Genomic DNA, 22,380 nt, shown 5'->3' with positions numbered 1-22,380 from the left:
TTTCCCACTTTATGTAGATAGCAGCAGAGTGAATGAAAAGATTTCTAACTATTCCAGACAGTGAATCTCAACTATGTTTGTAAGATGCTTGACCTTATCATCCAACTTCAAAATCACACAGTAGTGATAAACCTCAGTTGTTCAATTTAATGAAAAACAAAAAATGACATTTGCTAACCAGACAGGTGTTACTACATGCTTCTTTAATGGTGACTCTTAGTAGTTGCCTGCTTGCAAAAATTTGAGGCATAAGCTGAAAACCTGGACACACAATGAAAACATTTGCCTGTATGCATTTTATTTTTATTTTACAATTAGGAATCCTAGGAGGCAGAACAAGTGATTGATGCATTCAGGTTTGCAGAGTCTGTGAGATTTACTATGGCAACAGAAGGGACTAGTCCAAGGGTAGCCACTGGCTGTTCTCTTGGAGAAGTCTTGGAGCCCAGGCAACTGGAGTAGAGCAAAGATCATCCTGACCTTTAAAAAGAGGAGAGAAGCACAGCTGGGCGATTACAGAGTAGGTATGCTAACCTCAGATGCTCAGAAAGATTTTATGTATTTATATACATATATCACACAATACATTTCTAAGCAACCAGAGGATTACAAGGTCTTAAGAAGCCAACTAAGATTTGTCAAGAATAAACAAGTCACGTCAAACCTGCATAATTTATTTCGGTGACAGGATAATCTAAAAACTAGTAGATCTGATTTATCTTGTCTTCAGTAAGACTTCTGGTACTGTCCCACATGACATTCTTATGAGCTAACAGGGGAAATATGGGCTATTATGGAATCATTGTAATGTGGAAGCAGAGTGAGCCGAAAAACCTTGTATATTGAATTTTTTTCATTTACCAGAGGTTCTCACACCATCTGAAAAACATAACATAGCAGCCCAGAGAAGGCTGTCCTTTGTGTTTCATGCTGTTCCCCATTTGAATTAGTAACCAGCACACTGAGCATGTGCATGATTATATGTGTGACTCAAGGCTGAGATAAACATTTCTAGGAGAAATATTTTTAAATTGGGAAAGTAGAATTAATTAAGAAATACATGAAGAATTGGACTGAGAACTGAAAAATAATTGAGTACACACATACAAATGGGGAATTACTGACCAAGAAGTGACAGCTTGGAAAGGATCTGAGGGACTATAGTGGCTCAGAAAATGAAGGATAGTCAATAGCATGGATATTTGTCTGAATTAATGGGGGTGGCATATGTGAGATATCAGAAGTAATTGTCTCATTCCACTTTGCACTGCTTAGGCTTTTACTGGTATAGATATCTAGGTCTGGGTATCATCTTTAAGAAGGAATGCAAAGTCACTTAGACATTACTGAAAAAGGCATATCCAAATTTGTGCAATTATCTGCAATTTATCCCTCCAGATTTGAGCTGAGACATGGTGATGGGCTGCAAAGCATTTGCTTGCTCTGCTGCTGTCTGTGTGAATTTACCCTACGGTTGTTCCAGGATTTCCTGTGAATATTAATACTGTTTTACAATAAACATAACAGTTATAAAAGCGTTAGTATCCACTGTGCCCTTTGGGATATGTATACAATGTACCAGTAAAGCTAAAGGGATGGAACACCAGGCAGTGCAACACAGCTGCCGAAGTGAAACCTATTCACAATGTAAATAGTTTGCATACCGCATAGATTTGACTTACAGAGCTGCTTCCTGGTCCTTCAAGTATAGCATTGAAACCCACTAATTAGAAGTTAAAATTACACTATATGTACCCACTGCAGCATGAGCCGTACGCTGGTGTTACGAAGAAATGGATTTCAATCCAGCTGTTCCCATTTAAGCTTAAGTCAATTTTTCGTCTGTATACTTACGGGTAGAACTTTTTCATGATTCCTCTTTCTATTACAGATACCAAGATAAAATGATGAAAAAAAAAAGTGTGCTACATCCATGTCCATAATGTTTATCAACTTATGAACTTCAGGACAGGTATATAATTCATTATGTTGCACCAGTAAGCACAGTAACACACAGAAGCATGCAAAATAATATATGGTACTGAAAGATCCTGTAACCTTACTCCTCAAGTAACAGGCAAACATTAAAACCACGCCTGTTTATCTAGGAAGATAATTCCTGAGATGCAAACCTGAGTTACATGTTGGCATTTTCAAAGACACACTACTTCAGTGAAGCATATTAAAACAACTTGGTAGGGACATAACAAAACAGGAGCAAAATATTATCTAATAAAGATACTCAGAGGCAAGAAATGATCATGGGGTTAAACTACAGTAAGCGGTGGGCTTTTTTATTTTGTTGAAAAGTACATCTTTTACTGGATTCAACATAGTAATAAGATTAAAAGAGGTCCACTGGCAAGGGAGGAAAAAACCCAAAAGTTTGGAAATACTTGACACAACTAAAATAAATGACAGCTTTTTCACTCTCCCGTAGGCAAGCTGTAGTAGACAATGTTTTCCTGTATCCGTAGAGAAAGCAAAGTCTTTAACTGATGTAAGTCAGTTTAGCACAAATGCTGGTCTGGCTAGTTAAAACCTGCACTGCTTGTTTCTTGTCATAGATAACATAGGTAAAATGTAGCTTTCACTCCGAACCCATGCTTTAACACACAGAGTTTATCCATATTAAATTACAATTTTATCACACTAATCAAATAAATGTACTTTGTCCTTCAAGCAATCACCTCGGTATTCCAGTATGTAAAAAATACTTTCATTATGTTTATTATAAAAATATAAATGTTTCCACTACAAATCATTTTACATTAGTAAGAGGCCATCTACAATTGCACAATATAGAATCTAAATGAGTAAGTAATGTTTTGAAATACAAGTAAAAGTAAATACATATTGCCAATCAAATCACATCTATACATTGCTTATTGAATGCTAAGTAACAGCACAAAACTAGATATGTTAACAGAAATAAATAAAATGGAAACTATATTTAAAGATACAAAACCAATAATACAGGATGTCATTTTATGAGCAATTGCATTTTGCTTGATGTCAATAACCGATGCAAGTCCTGTACAGGAAGATGGCCACACGAATTCTAGTATCTCTACTCCACAATGAAGAATTGTACACTGCTATGTATACATATGTACATGGGGAGAGGGAGTATAGGATGCTTGCAACTGAGGCCACTTACAGTACAAATCAACCTTTGACAGAGAGAGAAAACTAAATGTGTTTTAAAACTCTCTACTCCTAATAGCAAAGAAAAGCAAAACTCAGTTTCTTGGTTGTTTTTTTTTCCCAAGCATCAGTGAGATTTAATCTTTTATGCTGAGCATGCTCAAACAGTGGGCAAGGAACATGACATGATCCTAAGAAAAAATGGAGGGTGGTTGGTGCTGTTTTCATCCGTCATCTAAAACTCTAAGAACTGGGTCTGTGTTTTCAGAAGCATTTAACAGATGTCCTCCCTCACCCACAGCATCCCTCGCCCCCACTCTCCAGCAGCAGAATGAAGCTGAAGAGAAATGTCATGAGGAATATGTTATAAAAAGCTGTCCCCACAAAGACAATGTCTGCAAATGGATTTTGGTGACTGAAATTCACCAACGATGCTGGACTCAGAGCAATCTCAAACTGAAGAAATGAAAGGTTCTGAATGAACTAACCAAAGGAAAATACAGTTTCTCTATTCAGCATGCTGCATTTCACAATAGTTTGTAGCAGATAAGTGTTCTTTACATGTTAAGTGCTGTATTTTAATTTTCTTCTTCATTTTTTATTTCAACTGACTTTAAAACCCATTCATTTTTCTTTCAGAAAATATTACTAATTATTACCCTGTGAGTGTGGTTCAAACCCAGCATGTTCACTGACAGGACTCATTAGAAAGCCTCTAATTCTCCTTCTATTTAACAATGTGTGATAAATTTTGTGTCTCTACACTTTATACGTCCTGGACCCGTGAAGAACAATTTAAAAGCTGATTCAGCCCCACAAATCCTAGGAACTTATTCTTCCCTTATTTGTGTGCCCTACATTACAAGGAGCTTCAAATAACAAATCCAACCAAGAAAGCAAGCATGACTAGTTGTTTGCTTTTGCAAGCACAGCAAAAGGCAGCATGCCATGTAGTCATCTGCCTCCTGCACGGTCTTTAACTTACAGGGACTCTCTGTTATTAATCAGAATCAGGTTTAGGTTCCAGCATGGGAAGTTGGGAGTCAGAGTGGTTTCCATCAGTGCCCAAAGCCTAAAATCTGCATGTCTGGAAACTCATCTAGAGCATTAAGACACTTGCCTGTATTTAGAATAAGAAGTGCCTCACACTGCAGTAGAAACTACCCATTTTTCAGAGTGAAGAGTTGTGTCTGCTTAGGACTGGGACTGACATGCTCCAGAGCAAGAGCTTAAGAGCTTGCTATCTGGAAGATGGGGGAGGGCTCTCAAATCTCACTTTCCCAGCTCCTTCCTCCTCCAGGAAATACAAATGTGCTCCTGGAGATAGGCTTCTTTCTGCTTTCTTTCAAGGAACAGGTGTCTAAGGAGCCTGTGCCAAAAAACAAGGCTCCTGCAGGATAGCAACACTAGGACAGCTGTCTTCTAGCTCAGACTTAGGTAAAATTAGATACCAAAGTCCCATTTCACAAGCTTAAGCAGCACCTTTTAAACTGTCCACTCATCCTTGGCTGCAAGTCACCATCTAAGCGTAACTACCAGTGGCTGCCCACACAGCAGTACACCTCCCAGTTCCCAGCATGGGGAGCAGAGCCTGCCAGACAGAAGCCAGAAATGGACCACTGCCCAGTGAACTCAAAAAGCATCCTCAGTTACTGAAGGATGCAACTCTTGACTCTTTTTTATGTTTGCTAGGCAAGTCTCCCACCTGAACACCACCTGAGAATGGGGGTCCTTACTTTGACAGGAAAGCAGACCTTTGGGAAATAAATGACATGTTAAGTGCTTGACTGGGACAGATACTGATCTAGACATCAATACATGCACAACTCTGCCAAAACTCAAGCCCAGGGTAAAATACCACTCACAGCAAATGGAAGAAATCTCAACAAGCCCAGATGCTTTGTCTAGTGTCAGAGCTGGAAAAAAAATATCATCTTTCTTTCTTTCTGTATTTCATACGTGCTTTCACGAGTATAAAATAATCTAATAATTAACCATCAGACAATTTCTCAGGTTGAACCAATGAAGTTTTGATAACATTTGGCACTTGGCCATTATACAGCCAGGTTAAGGTATGTAAGCATAAATATAAACAATAATGAACAAACCAAAGGAAATAAATAAGTCTTTTCAAATTAAGACTTGTTTCTATTTAAATGAACACAATTAGGGAAGCTAACATAATGGCAAAAATCTTTTGTCAGCTAACTCAGTCACCACAAACTTTAGTTCTGTGTTCCCTTCTGAAGTTGAAATAGTATGTTACAATGACATTATAGTAAATATGGCCAGAGAGGTTGTGAGGTATAGTCCTCTATTTTCCTTGCTTTTAAAGAAATAAAATACCTGTTACAGATCTCTTCTGTATAAAAATACTGCAAGTCTTTCTTTCTTCTTGTTTGCTGTATAGATCAAACACACAGCTTTTACGTCCATGGGGTTTTCGTGTTATTCAGTCACTTAATATTCAAATGGCTCTAGGTTTTAATATCACTGTTTTTTACTTGGAAGGATTTTTTACATTTTTTTTCTTTTGAAATGTACTATCTGCATTAACAGTCAGACAAGAGCACCCACCCTTTAGGATTGACAGATAGAAAACAAGTTTGTTCCTAGTTTTAAGGCATTTATACTCATTATTTGAGTGTCTTAGTGGGTTTCAAATTTCAACCATTATGTTTCCAAAGCTGTTGCAAAGAACTCCTTTAAATTCTGCTGTTTATCAGCCATCGCTTTTGCCATGTGATGCAACTTTTTTTTTCTCTCTCCTAAGCAACTTCATTTTGGTACCTTACACAGGAACAGGGCTGTTCTTTGTGTGTGTTTCTAGAGCTTTGATACTGCTAATGATCTTCTTCTGAGGCCCCACAACTGTAACTCCGACTTTCTTCATGTCACTGGAAAAAAGAGAAGATGCACCAAGTGAGTGAGCACATCGTGTTTCCTAGCACTGATGTGTGCAACAGAAATCTACTCGCTCATCATATTTTGCTATGTTGCAGGATCCTCCAGGTATTGTTATACTGCTGACACATAAGCCCTGGTACCAAAAAATACATTTTGCATAAAACCAGCATAAGGCTGCTGAAAAAAAAGGGTAAAAACTCATTTAGCCTTGTGTTTGCTTATCGGGAAGAAAAGACAATGAAACAATGTTCTCCAGTCATATGCCCATTGGGATTTAGGGACAAGGGGGTTCACTTTCCGGGCCAGCTGCAGTCTTGAGCCTCTCTACCTTCCTACCAGCCTCTTTACCTTCCTTCTCTTTTCCTGAGCCATGCTGAGGTGTCCTGAGGCCTCTGAATATTTGTCTTATCTCTGCTATCAGCACTGAAATAACGGCTTCATGGCCAACCTTCCAGCTTCTGCCCTGTTTTTTACCTCTCCTTTCTCCAGGCTATCCAGTGCCTTTGTTCCTTTTGCTACACAGAAGTGGTTTAACACTTGCAAAGGGCTAATTAACCCGTGGTTCACAGGAAATTGGGCATTCCTAGAGGATTTCTGCACTGTCCCCAAAGGGTAATTGTTACAAAAAGCCATTAGCAGCCTTTTTATAGTTGCAATAATACACTAATTAACGGCATTGATGTGTTTAATTGTCGATACTGAAGCTGTTGTTTACTCTATAATTTGTCATGTATCCAGCTAGCCCAACAGGGAGTCGAGGTTTCCTTTGGTAGTAAGTTCATTACTGTACTTGATGCCTTTTCAGGTGTAGAAAGATCATCCTACTCTTCCTTATCACAAGAAAGGAGATTGTATTTAAATGTAATAAACTTACAAGTTGTAAACTTCTGAGTTTAGCTTGATTAAAACTGGAGGAAGGAGGGAGTTCAGCACCTGAGTAATTATTAGCATGTAGGAGGAGAGCAGCTACAAAGTATTCGCTTTTATTCACCTGGTTTAATGGAATTTGGGATAGGCAATAAAGGAGAAGAGTGGCAGACATGCCAGCTGTGGGGAAACCCCCATATGAAAGTCAGAATAAAAAGATTCAACAGAGAAACTCCTAAGCTGTGACTGAAATAAAGTGATGCTGGTGTAACCAGATGATTTATGGTGTTACTGAATCAGAAGAAACTGCGACTTTCCTTGGCATCAGTGAGAAAAAGATAGGGAATCATGGCCTTCACACAATCACAAGAGCATCTACATTTCCTGCATGTGTATTATAACTAAAACAATAATTTACATTTATCTCTTTAAAGGTAAGAATATTTTAGGTAAATACTTGAAACTCCATATAAAATGCTACTCTTATGTGCTTATGTTTAAACTTGTAACCCCAGCTATTACCAATGATGAAGAGCAGTAGTCAATTTGAACCTACTCGGTAGAAATCTTGGCTATTGTATCACAGGAACTGTACTCCACGCCCGTGAAAATATCTTTGCACTGTCCTGTCCGAAAACCATTGAGCCAATCACCTGTTGTGCGGAAGGCTGAAATGTCAATGTTACTTTGGTCGAGGAGAAGATTTGATGGCCTGAAATAAAGAAGAATATGACGAAAGTTAGGGAGCAGGGATATCTGTGGATTTATTTTGTGTCCAAACAGCACTGGCATCAGCAGGAGATTCCAGGCTAGACGTGGCTTTTCTGTTCGTCTGTAGAAGGTATCTGCTGCTGCTGAGGCCACCACATGTACTCACACTGGCAGCTCTGACAAACGCTGTGTAACCATCATGATTAAGAACTCCAGCTTGTGCCTACGTTTAAATCACTGAAGCACCACCAAGTCACAAAGTGTATTGTGATTCATCTTGTCCCAAACAGCACACAAATGATGCACACTCTACACTCCAAGCTGAAGACACTATTCCACATGCTAGACTCCATGTTGAGCATTTTGGTAGAATATACACACATCAAATGTTCAGGGTATTGCAGCCCACTGACAAAGCCTAAAGGCTGCTACTAAGTTAGAAGCACAAGTAAGACACCAGTGGCTTTAAAAAAAATGCAACAGATCAAAAAGTAAAATTTTAAGGGAATTTGTGAGACAAATGTAGCTGCATGAGACTTGGATTCCACGGTCTGCAGAAGCAGAAATGAGGAAACTTGTTATTAAATACACTTAGACTAATTCAAAGTGCAATTGCCGTGTTCAGTTTAAAATCGATGCTCACTTGAAGGCTCAAACTTTCATATGGATCTCATTCAAATAATTTAGAAGAAAGAACGGAATCGACTCCTGCCTTTGACGCTCATGAAGAATGCTGATATGACTTGCATCCGAGTTCTCTACTTAGGTGACAATAAAGAAACGAGTAAGAAGCAAACAAAACCAACTGAATGAATCAAAAAAAACATTTGTTGCTCTTTCTTAGCCAATTTAAACATTATTCCATCTGCATAAGTCTACCTAGAAGCTACTGAGAAAAAATATCCTTCTCAAAATGATGCTTAAATATATACTTTTTTATTTAGAAGGAATATATTGCAGCTGACCCTGCACTTACTATATTGCAAACCGCAGAAATTACTGTTCCCATATTTATTCCGAAAATTCAGTTCTGCCTGGTAAAAGGACTCTTGTTTTCACACTCTTGTGAGCATTCTGTGACTTCTTATTTGTGGGCATTGAGGCTAAAAATGGACACCAGCCCTTCCCTCAGAGTCACTAGAGTCAGGCTCTACCACACCTCATTTTAGCTGTCTGAACAGTAGCACAAATAGGCCCAGGTAGTTTTCTGAATGATTGCTGCAGTCCATGGAGAGACACACACATTTCCAGGCAGGGGGGCTGTCCTGTCTGAAACAGGTCTTCCAGGGAAACAGCTTGGAGGAGCCACCCATCTCTTCAAGAGTTCAATTTGCTCCTAGCTGTCCCTCCTCACTAACTTGCTGTCTTTTCTAAGTGGCACGCATAGACCCTGAGCAGTAGTATGATCAGTAATTTCTCCCTACTTGCAAAATATTTTACTCATTCTAATTACCTTTTTCTCTCAATGCTAATTAGCACAACAAAGACTTCCTTGACTAGTCAGATATTATTAGATATATCAACTCTATTTCTGCATTTTCCCCTCCACTGACAAACCCATGCCCATATTGGACAGCTCTTTAGCCCCGATTCAGAAACATACGAGCTCTATTTTAAGTAAAGTGCCTATCTCAGGCTTAAAAGCTAAGCATGTGTTTAGCTGTGCTACTATGATGGTGCTACCCACGAACACAGCAGACTGAACTAGAGGATGGCCAAAGCAGTTAGCCCTGCAAATTTAAAGTCTATTTTCTGCACCATAATTCTTTTCGCTCCTGGCTCAAGTGAAACATCATCTGCACAGGAGTCTGACCACTACAGCTAAATCCATCTGAAGTGACTTTTGTCACTGGAAAGAAGTGAAAATGAGAGGTGACTAGACTAATACTGTAATTTAAAGGTAGTGATTACACAGCCCAACAGGTAGATTACAGGTTCTGGACTGAAAACACCCTCTTCACCCCAAACCAGGCCATCTCTGAGCACTGGAAAAAACATAAAGGGCAAATTTATAAAGGCCCTAAAATGAACAAAGACTTTAAATTCCAGATAATTTAAGCTTGTAAGCAGCCTAGAAAATCCAAATAAAACATCTCAATCCCAACACAAGTCTTCATTAAGTTTCATCAAGATCAGTAGCATTACAACAGCATACTCCTGCAGTATATCTGACTCACACTGGGATCAGGAGATACCACATGAATTAAAGCAAGCCTTTTACCTTTGAAGAAAAATAAAACTTTGCAACACAATAACTCTCAGTATTTACTACCTATTAAACAATATCTTTTACTGGTGTTTTGCCAATTGCTATCAATCTGCTGATTTCTTTCAGAATCAGAAAATTATTTTAATATCTTCTTCCCTTCTGGGATCACAGGCCACAATTAAAGAGCTTGTTAGATGCTTGCAAGTCTTAACTTCAAAATTATGAATGGACATAAGTCTGATGTAGATTCACTATAAATTTCACAGTGATGCATGCCCCTGATGGGACACCTTTTGCCTGACTGTTTTCTCTCTGGAGCCCAGCCAGGGCAAGGAGCTGCTGCAAATATCTGTGATCACTGGCACCAACTATTAACCTCATGTCCTGGGAACAGCCACAGCCAGAAAGGAAAGCAAAAGAAAACACTAAAGAAGGGAAAGCACAACACAGCCACACAGACACAAAGGCTGAGCTGAGGACAGAAGATGCATTACATTGCAGGTTACTGTTCTCATGCTAAAAATAGATCTTAGACACCTGCGGGATATACAGCTTTAAACACTCTCCAGATAAAGACTCAGGTTAGATAATCAAACCCAAAATGTTTTTATTCAGTAGCTGTACAGCCTGCATCTCCCTGACTACTGTTTGTCCCACAGAGAGCCAGTGCTTTTTATTTATAGTTTTCTGGGTACAGTGTCTGGAATCCCAAGGCATTTATTAAGAGTATTTATGAACTGTTCTTAGTGATAAAGCATGAATATTTTTTTCCCAGACTAGTATGTCTTTTCAACTTAAATCTAATAAAACAAGGCCTGACTCAAGAATCACCAATGAAAAAAAAAAAAAAGTATAAACAAGTTGAAATAGAACAGGTCTCTAGGATTAGGAATTAGAGTGGCCCAAAAGAGCTTTCATGTTTATTACTTGGATCAAAGTATCATCAGGACAAAAAAATATGACCTAATTTTAAAGCAAGTGACCTCAGAATAACCAGCACTGTAAAGTATCATTTTTCTCCTTGTAGGATTCCAAACAAAAATTAGTTACTTTCCTCCTCAGAGAGGACATCTGGACAGTTTATCAATGAACAGGAATTTGTCTCACCGCGAAGAGTCTGTGATGTCTCCTTGCATGCACCAAGGGAAAGGTGGGCTTTCAGAGCATCTGCACACATCGGCAGTTTATTTCCCCCTGACCCAGCCCCTAGACAGAAGGACTAAACATCAAATTTATGGCCTGGGTGATGTGCACCATGAGCTCACACTTTACTAGACAAATTAGATGGGTTGCAATCCCTGCAGCTGTAAACGATGTCCTGCAGGGTTCCACCTGATCTTTTACAGCTTTTCATAAATCAGTACCTACTAGCTTCAGAAGAGAGTCATTAAAAAGAAATCATGGAAATTACATGTTTGCTCAGGGGAAGTGAAATAGAACATTTCCCTCTGTCTTTTCTTCTCTCCCCTCCTTTTTACTTTGTTACTTTGACCAACTACGATATAACCCCTTGTGTCATCTTTTGACAGTCATGGGAAGACTTCCTCTCCTGTTCATCCTGACTGTGTGGCTATCTACAGACTTGTCTTTACTAACATGTGGTGCCCTGAAAAGAATCAGCAAGACAAATTGTTGGACAAATTTAACAGCGCGATGCCAGTTACAAAATGCCCTGTTGCTGAAAGCTTTCTCTGGATGTGCCCATTATGTTAACGGTTGGAATTAACCTTTGAGCCATCCACAGTAGCAGACAGAACTATAGTTTGTTACCATTAGCACAGCTTTTTTGTCACAACACTGGGAAACTTTTTCTGCCTCATATAGTAACGACAAAGACCGCAGAAAACGTCACTAGAACCCTTCCCAATATGGCATGGAAATCTTGTCCCTGGTCTGCTGCTGCCTGGCAAGAAAGGGAGACATTAACTTGTAAAATCCAGGAAGTGAGACAAATAAAAGGAGAATGTCCTGCTGCTTCTTCTGCACAAAGGTTGATATTCTGCAAATGCACAGAGGAACTATGCACACATTATCCCAGGCCTTGCATTGCAGTAGCATCTCTTTTCATCCCTTCCTCCAAACAACGCAACCGACCTTTAGTTTTTCAGTCTGGCCTTCCCCTTCCACAGCCAGATCCTTTTAAAGGGGGAAGCATTTAAAAAACATATAGTAACTTCCTGTGGCAAATTTAATGCAATGATAAGCTGATTTTGTAAAGTGAAATTGCTCCCTAGGAGAGAGCTAGGTTTGAACACAAATTCTATGTGCTTTATGAACATGGCAAGCTGAAGCACGGAATTCAGGTCTAAAAGAAGGATATATCCTATGTGAAGAAAAAAACCAAACCAAACCCCAAAATCTGGCATAGAAAGCAAAATTTAGTTTTATGTTGTACAGCAAGCAGAATCGTAATTATACATATTTAGTTTAAGTTTACATATCTAGTTTCCTCTAGGATCATGAACAAATAAAATTTCTACTGCCCCATAGGTCAGTACTCTAGTCATTCCTACTCCTTTAGCTGACCCTCAGAACTTGGTTTTAAAGGGGCTTATATCTTTTCAGAATCCTTGTGAGGTAATAAAACATTCCTCGATGTATCAATGGTCCTCAATTTACTTTTTCCCTCTACCAAAACCACTGAAGGCAAAAAATACCAGCACATTACTGAAACGGTTTTCTTTTTCTCATAATACAGCTTGAGTTGTGCTTTCAAGATGCAGAAATAACATCATGTGGTCATTTCCTGGGATTCGTAGCTGGCTCAGATACAGACCCCTAATTGCAACCAATCATTATTGGTAGGACAGCCTATAGGATCTTTAATGAGGGAGAGAAAAATGCCTTAGAGAGCTTTTAAAAAGCTTTTCTGACTCTTTGCATCTACCATTTGCTGTGTACAACTTGCCCTTGTATCTCACAATTGGCTGTGCTATGAATTTCTACAAACTTTGGCCACAGCGTCCGCGGCATCAAGAGACGGCTCCATGATAGTCTCTTTTTCCAACATTTCCAGCACAGAACTGCCATTAAACCTAACAAGGGCCTCATGTTGTAAACCCAGCACATGGAGCTGAGAACAGCAGAATGAAATCCCCTGGAATGACAGTAAACAGTAAAATGCTCACCATCAGGCCACCTGCTGCCTGGGCTGCATTACTATTTAAACTGTACAGCACCCAACTCAGTCTGCTGAGAAATCGTGTTTGAGCTTCACTAGCAGAGGCAAATTTGAGGTGCAAAACTGCAAACAGATGTTTTACCATCTCTGTTAACAGTGAGTCCCAGGAACTTTCAACTTTGAAGGAACAATGGCTGATTTGGGTCCTCCTCTGGCAGGGTACTAACGGCTGCTGGAAAAGTCAGGTGAAAATAGGGTTTTTCTGTCTCTGGCACACTGACTAACTGTAGCTCCTGAAATCTCCTCAGCCTAACTCCTGGATTCCCTGCACAACCCAAACTATGATTAGACACCAAGGAGTATAATTTACTGTAATCTTCCATTTTTATTTCTGATTTGTAGTTAAGCTTCCTCCCCTCCATCAATTCACTATTTAATGTCTAACAGACTCCAGAAAGAAAGATAGTGTTTGTAGGCTTACATTACTTGAATTCTTTTAGAGTGAGCAGTCCATTTTAGGACATGGATTATATTGTTGCAGATTTTTGAACGAGGCTAAAAATTCACAAGTAGACTTGCATTATGCAGTGTTTGGCCAAACCTGGACTCTGTTGTTGATGCCTCAACACTCACAAAACATAAGCCCTCTCTGAAATGCTCCAAGTAAAACTGGAATCTCCTTCCTTCAGCCTGAAAGTTCCTAGCAGAGAGAAGCAAACAATCAATATTACAGCAGGTCAGCAATGTACGTCAAACATCTGAAGCCTTCTGACCTGAATGGCAAAAAAAAGGGATTTTCAACAAAATGTTCAGCCAACACAAATAGTCATCCCACAGCAAATATTATTATAAAAACAGGGCTTGAATTATGCTTCATAATGGAGCAGTCTGTACTTTTGATTAGATCTGTTCACTGTTTCTATTGAATTTAATTGTCATAAATATCTCACTAAGCTAGCATACTACAGATTTTCTACTAAATCATCAGATTTTAAGTGGAAACAAACTTTGTGAGAAGCAAAGTTCAAATTTTAATTGCAAATTATGCCTCTGGATGTCAGAGAGCAAACATGATGCTGGACAGCAGTAAGAGCACCACTATGATGGACAACTAAGCACATGTTTAGCAGCAAACACTTGCAATCAACTACTTGCAAATAAGAGGTCATCCAAAAGCTGCACAAGGAGATTATCAAAGCAAATAATTCAAACAACACATGAAGTTCAAGAAAATCAGTACAGGGTTGCAAACTACTTGCTAATACTTGAAAGAATATACTAGAAAATATTCATACACATTTTCAAACACATTGGTATTTTCATCAGGAAGAGTAACTGATCCTGACCCCCTAAATTTCCTGGACCATATTAAAAGAATTTCAGCTATGCTTTTTTTCTGAAAATGAGTGGCTTTCTTGTTTTTCTAGCCTTAGCTATAACAATAGTGGTAGAGCTCATATTTTAGATGGAGAACTTCTAACACAGAAAAGAGGTCTGAAAACAAATCTACCTCCAATGCTGCAGTACAACCCAGAAAAAAATGCTTTGTATTTTGGGGATTAAAGAGAAATCCACATAACTGTTCATAAATTAACTTTTTTTTTTTTTTTTTTTTTTTTAAATTAATGCCTGCCATAGTCAGGCATGCTGCTTCATTGTCAAGTAACTGGAACTTGGAAGTTAATGGAAGATATGAAATTGTGTAAAAGTATGGGATATACAATCTCAGGTCTATGAGTGAAATTCCAAGAAGGCAACTTCACATGCTGTAAACTTCAGTACCAGAGTCTTTGATAAAATCTTAAGAGGTTTTATCCATGTACCTTAGTTGTCATTCATAAACAGAAAGAATAGTGTATATTCATTACTGTAAATAAAAAATAATTTGAATAAACTTGATGAGGGACCTTATTCTGGAAAACAGAAATTTGTCCTTCCATTTTGTTCTACACACCAAAGAGTGCATCATTAGCATGCGTAATGGTCTTAATTTTGAAAATTAGCACAAATATAATTTTAAATGTCTTTTTGATAAGCAGCATTATTTCTTTAAAAATCTGATTTGGCTTCCCTGTTTTAGAATTAGCTTTTTACTTTGTATGTCTATTCAGAAATCCTTTAGTAAAGTGAAAATAAAAGGCAGTCATATCCACATTTTATAACTTGTAACATTTTTGTGTTACCCAGAGCAGCCTAGTAGACTAAAATAAGCACTTAAAATTAAAACAGAAAACTTTGCTTCAGAAGCCTCTAAATGTGAGTACACAAATCCAGAGTTTTAATTCTTTCAAAGCATCTTAAACCCAAGGACTGACTGGAAAGCAGATTAGCTGGTTGAGGCTACAAGCAGTGCTTGGAGAACAGAGAGAGTCTACAAAGTGTAAGAGAACCAGCCTTGTGTCCTGCCTGTGTTTATGAAATCAAATGGCTTTAATGTCATTTACTTTGCTGAACAAGCTCTCTCTTTTCCATGTGTTTCATACTAAAGGTAGCTCCATGCCAGAAGAAACAGATGCTGAATACTGTTAAGGGGCTGGCTAGCCTGTAAGTAACACTGCCATCTTCAAAGATGTGGGGCTAACTTGCTAATTAATCCTTCTGTGAGGAAGGTCATCTAAATTTTTGGAGACATAGAAAAGTCAACTAAACAAAACAATAATTTTAGAAGTCCCAATAAGACTGCTGCCTTTGAAATGGATAATGTTTTTACATTTTCCAAAATAAAATGAGGACCAATGATTTTGCAAAATATTTGATAGGTGCATTTCCAAATTAAAAAGTGTCTTCCAAGTGTGTTTCAAACCGCACCACCAGTATCTTACTAATAATCATAAAAAAATCACTATTTAATTTTACAGAACTTCCCATAAGCAGAAAGACATGACAATGGCTTTGCATATTAGATAATTGGGCTAGATATGAGCTGAGACTAAGGATACTGAACAATAAATATCACATTAAAATCATCTTCTGAGATCCTCCTCTCAATTTTCAATGCAAATTAAGTAGCATTTTCTGTAAAGAACCAAAGAAACTAACAACATTTTTTACTGTTATCTCTGAGCAACTCATAAAATAATAATCTTTTTTACAAGGAAATCTACCAGCTCTTTATTTTCTGCATTGGTTATAGAAGACAAATTCTTGCAATTCTTGCCCTTAGATATAACCACTAATGCAGCTAGAAACACGAACATTTTTTTACAGATCACATAATAAAGAAATATCCTAAATTCACAAGTAGTTTTCTCCCCTTGTTTGCAATATAATTCTTTACTTTTCTCCTAAATATATGCTTGTGGTATAAGGAAACATCAGTACCAATACTTGACACTGTTTTCTAATTTACCAAAAGTTACATAGAAACAAAAGCAAATACAGAAGTAGTTTATTTTTCTGCATGGATTCCCTCCTAGTTTTGAAATAAATCATAGACCTGTCAGAAATTCAGAATTTCTAAAAATCATGTGTTGGAATTAGGAACATTTTTCAATTATTTTTCAAATCCTTTTTCTTAGCAGAGGCTGTGGATTAACTTGGCTATTCCTGATTTCTAGCAGGTTTATGAAGACTGAGTGACTTTAGTCACACCTATATCACATATGTGAACATACACAGGAACTACAAGAAAGCTGTCATAATGCTTGGGTTGCCTGAGTCCCATAGCAGAACCATTATATGTCAGGGTCACACTGTCCTCCAACAGCTTAATTCACCTTGGGATGCAGAAATGCTTTAAATATATTTCTAATTATACACTGTTTTAAATATGTTTTTTCAAATGGCTACGTAAGAGGAAGATTCATATACATAGAATGATAATACACGTAACTCTAGAGAGCATCTTATATATATTATACATACATATACATAAAATAAGATCAGGATCAGAAATATAAGTAAGAAAAAAAATCAGAAATATAAATAACCCAGAAAAAAAAGAAACAGATAAAGAAAATGAAGTGTTATGAGTATATTTAAGATTTGTAGTGTATACAAAGTATTTCCAGCTGTGTGACTCATGTTCCTTTTTTTTCCCACCAAATGAAACAACAACTAATAAACCCTTTGAGGCCACAGCCTCACCAACTGGTTAGCAGGTGGGTGAAGCGATTCTGTCTTTCCTCCTGAAATTTAGAAAACTTTCCATCTGCTTTGTATCTGCATGAAATGTTCACAAATGTGAAGTAATACACAGTGGACTAAAAAAAAATAAGCTAAAGAAGAAAAATAATGAACCTGATCAAAACTGGAAGAGCTATGAACTCACTTCAACCCTAAAGATATCTAAACAACCTAAGGACTCCATTATAAAAATTAACAACATGCTCAAAAAAACCAGAAAGAACAGCAAGACATAAATTAAATACAAATTTCATTAAATTGTGCTATAGAAAACTGCATGACTTGTACAACTTTTTCGTGTACTGAGTTCTGTTCCTACAGCTCTTTACAGAACTAGTTAACTCCAGGCAGCCTAATGGACACAAAACAGGTGTCCATAACCAGTGCAGGTATTGTTTGCCAGAGCTCAGGGTGGTAACCTGATTAAAAAGTGAATTTTGACAGGAAAGAAATAAATTAGCTATACGCTCTACTTTACCAGGAATGGGGAAGGAATTTGCACATGAATTAGAGATGAACAAGCACCAGGAAAGGTATAATGAAACGTTTTCTGTGCTGAGGTTACAAAAAGCCTTAGCTGACAAGGGGTTGACAAGCATGTAGAATAGTCCACAAAGAGATGATCAATAAGGATAAAACACCCCTCGGGTACCAAGAAAGTATGAGATGCCATGGAGTGGCCATATGGGACAGAGACAAGCAAAAAGGAAACAGAGAATTGAAGGCTTTGGCTCCTCTCCTGTATTCCTATGAGGCACTAGTATAAAACGTGCCCAGGCTATGGTCTGGAATTAGATGTACAGGTCAAGCACATCCTTCAGTTGAAGTCAGTTAAGAGGAACGTACCAGAGGACAGGGATATCCTATGCACCTCCAGCAATGTGGTTTTAAATAGGATACAATGGTCCTGTGACTATTTTAAACAAACACCAGCTCTGAAATCTGTAAGAGGAGACAAGCACTGCATCTGCAACAGATATCGTCAGGTTAAACATTTTTCCTGACCAAGTCTATTCTGAACACCTACAAGCATATGGTGGGCATAAAGCTTTAGCATTCTTCCAGTAGCACTACAGACATGGGTAAAAGAGAGTTGGGACCCCTATAATATAGATTAATTGCTTATTATGGGTTTTGGAGAGGTGCTGCAGGAGTACTACAGCCTCAAACAACAACTGAGAGCAGCCACTTGAGCCAATGTAATCCCCCGAGCCCCTGGGGCTCAGTTGCAGAGTGCTTTACACCTCTGCAGTGATGCCTGTCCCTCTCCAGATGCTGACACCGGCAGGGATCAGACCACAGGTCTCCTTCTGGAGGCATTGCCCTGACTCACCACCTTTGTGTATAAGTTACATATTTCTGCACGTAAGGCTACACCAAGACTCAAGCCCATTTTAAATTCAGCTTCTCATTTTTCTCAGTCTGCCAGAAGGTGATGCTGGATGGACTTCCCAGCACTCAGGCCACAGCCAGGAGCACCACCAGCACTCAATGCAGAAGGAGAGCATGGTACCTGCCACCAGTACCTCTCTGCAGGACATGAAGGGGGCTTTTCAGACAGGTCTGAAGTGTGAGATTAGTCAGTTTTGGCAATGGTTACATGGGGGTGATAATAGATTTCCAAATCTACAATCAATGCCTTCTCGAAGGGGAAAGGCTTGGGCTCACCCATGCTGGTGTGCCCACCACCCAGAGCCTACAGCCCCCTGCCTGTCACTGGGGAGTGAGGAGCTGCAGAGGGTGACAAATACTGCACTGCTTGGGAATGCAACAGGTACAAGGACATAGCAGCAAAAAGGTAATTGGGAAGGAGGGAATAAAATCACCTTTGACATTCTCCTCCTCAGAAACATGCTCCACATCAAAGCCAAAGCATCAAAGCCTGCCATGAGGAACATTTTACTGGGAGCTCACCTAAAGCAGCTGTGAGCACTCCTGTGCCATGTCAGCAGCCTCCTTCCTTCCCTACACCATGCCATGAGCAGAAAGCATGGCACCAGGTATGGATGTGCAGCCTCTGCTGCCTGTGCCAGTAAAGCATATCATGATACAGGAGTAGAGAGCAAGAGAGAGATGAGAGAGAGCAATACTGCACTGTGGTGCTCTTGTGCAGAACATAGCAGGTGCAACCAGACTGAATTTGGTTTTCATCAGAGGATACCAGCTTTTACTGCCTATGAACAGGTAAACTGGAACTGATGGGTCAACATTGTTTTCAGATCTGCTGTGGTTCAAACCCCTAATTGTAAGGACTGTAAACAGGAAATACTTTGCTTCTGTTTGGAATGCAAATGTGCAGCACTCGTTTCTGCAATTCAATCCCCAAACCAAAACATGATAGTCATTATTTCCAAGTCACCTATTCAGCAGATTGCTGCAGTACATACCTACAAAATAATTATTTACAGCAATCACTTCCCAAATAGGAGTGCAAGAGGTTTAGAAGAAATGTGCTTGGCTGAGGAGACAGTATTTAAACATTCTGGGTTTTTTCCCAACAGTTTTGAGGGGCTTTTTGTTTTCTACTACCTCACAGGTAACAAAAAATTCCTTCAGTAAGCATGTTGGTTTACGGTGTGTTAAATGGTCACCAATTAAATTATTGAAACATGGTTACTTGGCAAGCAGTCTTCTCATTACATATTTTTAAACACCAGGCCACTAGTATGGGTGCCTTCCTTCTCCCCTCTCTGCTTTCTTTTTAATGTCTCAGGAGTGGCAGTATGAGCTAATTAGGATGGCCAGCCTCTAGCTCAGGATGCAACACTATGCCAGGAGCCAGGAAAGGGAGGCAAGGTCCATGTCACCTGCACAGCAGGCTGCAGTATCAATGCAGTTCTTCCCACTGCCTGACTTCTACTTCCCTTCTGTGCCTTCTCATTTGATCGCTACAGAGAGAAGTGTGCTGCATGAGAAGTAAAGGTCTGAGAGGAATGTTTTGCTGTGCTCCTTTTTGAAGCTTGTTTCATGTTAGACTCTGGTCTCTTGCCCACTGAAACTCTCCAACACCTGGGGCTGAAGCAGCAGAATGCATTTCTCCCTGACTCTGCCTGCTTTGTGGATATAGGATTTTGTACTTGTATTCATGTTAAAGGTAATTTTATGTATTTTCAGATCACTTCAGTAAGAGGCTGATATTTTGTGCATTGTATAAACCAATCCACTTAAACCCTTCTTAGCCAAAGCTCTTATTTCACCACATCCTCATTATGCCCTTAGGTGTCAACACACTCTTCGGTTACTCTCTCTCAATGAGATAATTCTTATCTCATCATAGTGATGTTCCAGAGTGTGTTGTATAACCAGGGTTATAAATGAATGCTTTTATTCAATTAAGAACAGTGCACAGGTTGGGAATGAATAACTAGTTAAGGTATTGATCTAACAGGGAACCTAAGTGCATTTTTAAGTTTGAGTCCTACTAAATGCAAAAAGATTATTCATACGATTAAAGTTAAGGTGACTTGTCAAAATAGAGCACAAGAGTGTAGAGTATGTGTCTGGACTCAATTCAGAAAGATACTTAGGAACACGGCTAGCTCTAACCTACGGAATACTAGGCACTTAAAACACTACTTCAGGACAAAAGGAAAAGTAAGATCTCATGATGGCCAAATCTGCCATTTGTGTTTTTCTCCCAAACCCTCTGCTCAATCTTACAATGGGTTTCATAACCCTAGTACAGGAACATTTTGCAATTTGAATAAATAATAGCAAATAATTAATAAAAATAATGGCATTTAAAAAAAATAATAATAACATTAAATCCTTCTCCTGAAGGGATAGCTGGGAAGCTTTCTCTAGCCTTTAGGATTGTGAACAGAATAGTTAAAGAAGTGGGTGAACAAAGTAAACAAATCTTAATTATGGAAGATGAAGAAATCAAATACATTTTTTAATGTGCAATGTAAGATCTAATGTGTCACCTTGCTGCCGCATTGGTGATTATTTTCAGACTGCTGGGATTACGGATCAGTTTATCCAGGATGCTGACAATCTGCTCAAACTTGGGTCTGTTGTTTCTGTCTTTCTGCCAACAGTCCAGCATCAGCTGATACAAGGCAGCTGGGCAGTCCATAGGAGGTGGCAAGCGGTACCCTTCATCAACAGCCTTAATCACCTGCATAAGGATAAAAGTTTTGGAAAACTTAAAGGCACTTAAATCAACTTGTTTTTATCAGTTCTGTGAACCACATTAATGTGGACGTTTGGTGTTTAAACAAATGTGTTTATTCACTAATTGTCTTGTCATGCAATGCCTTTGGTTTATCTGCAAAGTAAACCAGGCAGTAAATTAGGCATGCAAAAAGGGGAGTTAAGATACAGGATATGACTTTGAGGAAGGTGAGATTCTAAAAAGGATGTCCATAACTCACACTTGAATGAACTAAATCCATCAACAGAAAACACAGTTAGTAAGGTGCTTGACTATGTCAAACTTCCAAAGGTCTTGAATGTCTCTCATCTGATAACCCTTAGCAACACAGGCTTTCCACACTCTTCAGTGGACACTTCACTTGTCAGAAAATCAACCTACCCTTTCACGGGACACTTGAACTGATAGATAGAGGCTCTTGTGGATGATCTCATAGAGCTGGAAAATATTTTCAAACTTCCTACCAGGATAACTGTACACGTCCCACAAGACAATGCAGGCCAAATTCTTTTATAATTTTTCTAGATTGACAAAATTTGTCTAGATTGTCTATCGTTTGTCTATATTGACCAAAGGAAAAAAATAGCCCAGAATTTACACTGTTATGAAGGTTTTTAATACCATATTTTCAATAGAGCATAACACTTCCTGACCAGTATCTATTGCACCATGCATGGAACCCCAATATATTCTAAGTAGAAAATGTTTAAGCCATATTCTGTTAATCTTTTCTTTTTATCTTCATCAGTTAATTCAAAAGCAGGAAAAAACATTCTGAGGCAGAACAGGGATAGGAAAACAGTCCATGATTTAAGCAGCCATGAAGCAGAAGCACGTAAAATAGGTTAATCCTTCTGTTTCTGATTTTAATGTTATATTATTACATGCATTCCACTAGTATATCAGCCTACGGAACACAATTTATTAATCTCCACAAACAATGGAAAAATGTTCATGACTAATTTAAAGAAATACATCATTTTCTGTAGAGACTTAGGTTTCAGAGGTACTAATTTGAAAAGAAGTTTTCTTCTCTTTTTCCTTGTTTAGCATAAAGGAGTATAGAGAATGCCTGACTGCAACTATGTTACTGACTTTTTAAAATCTAGTACTAGTAACAATATATATCAACACCTT

The 22,380-nt window shown here is 38.6% G+C and overlaps 1 protein-coding gene across 4 annotated transcripts in view; it reads right to left on the bottom strand.

The window, feature by feature from the left end:
• Positions 1 to 2,259: 2,259 nt before the first annotated feature.
• EPHA3 (EPH receptor A3) overlaps positions 2,260 to 22,380 on the bottom strand; it is a 226,973-nt gene continuing 206,852 nt past the window's right edge. For 2 of the 4 annotated variants that reach the window (XM_051621540.1, XM_051621548.1), the window contains exons 15-17: positions 21,014 to 21,207; positions 7,478 to 7,633; positions 2,260 to 6,044 (exon numbers count right to left, since the gene is read on the bottom strand). In XM_051621540.1, the coding sequence (XP_051477500.1) occupies positions 5,939 to 6,044; positions 7,478 to 7,633; positions 21,014 to 21,207 (456 nt within the window). In that variant the 3' untranslated portion in view covers positions 2,260 to 5,938. Of the gene's footprint in view, positions 6,045 to 7,443; positions 7,634 to 21,013; positions 21,208 to 22,380 lie in introns of all 4 variants that reach the window. The other 2 variants (XM_051621556.1, XM_051621565.1) reach the window with 2 other exon arrangements.

Source organism: Apus apus, chromosome 1, assembly GCF_020740795.1.
Source record: "Apus apus isolate bApuApu2 chromosome 1, bApuApu2.pri.cur, whole genome shotgun sequence".
In the NCBI taxonomy this organism is placed as follows: domain Eukaryota; kingdom Metazoa; phylum Chordata; class Aves; order Apodiformes; family Apodidae; genus Apus; species Apus apus.
Note: the sequence above shows the minus strand (reverse complement) of the source record. Positions and strands in the feature narration are given on the sequence as shown.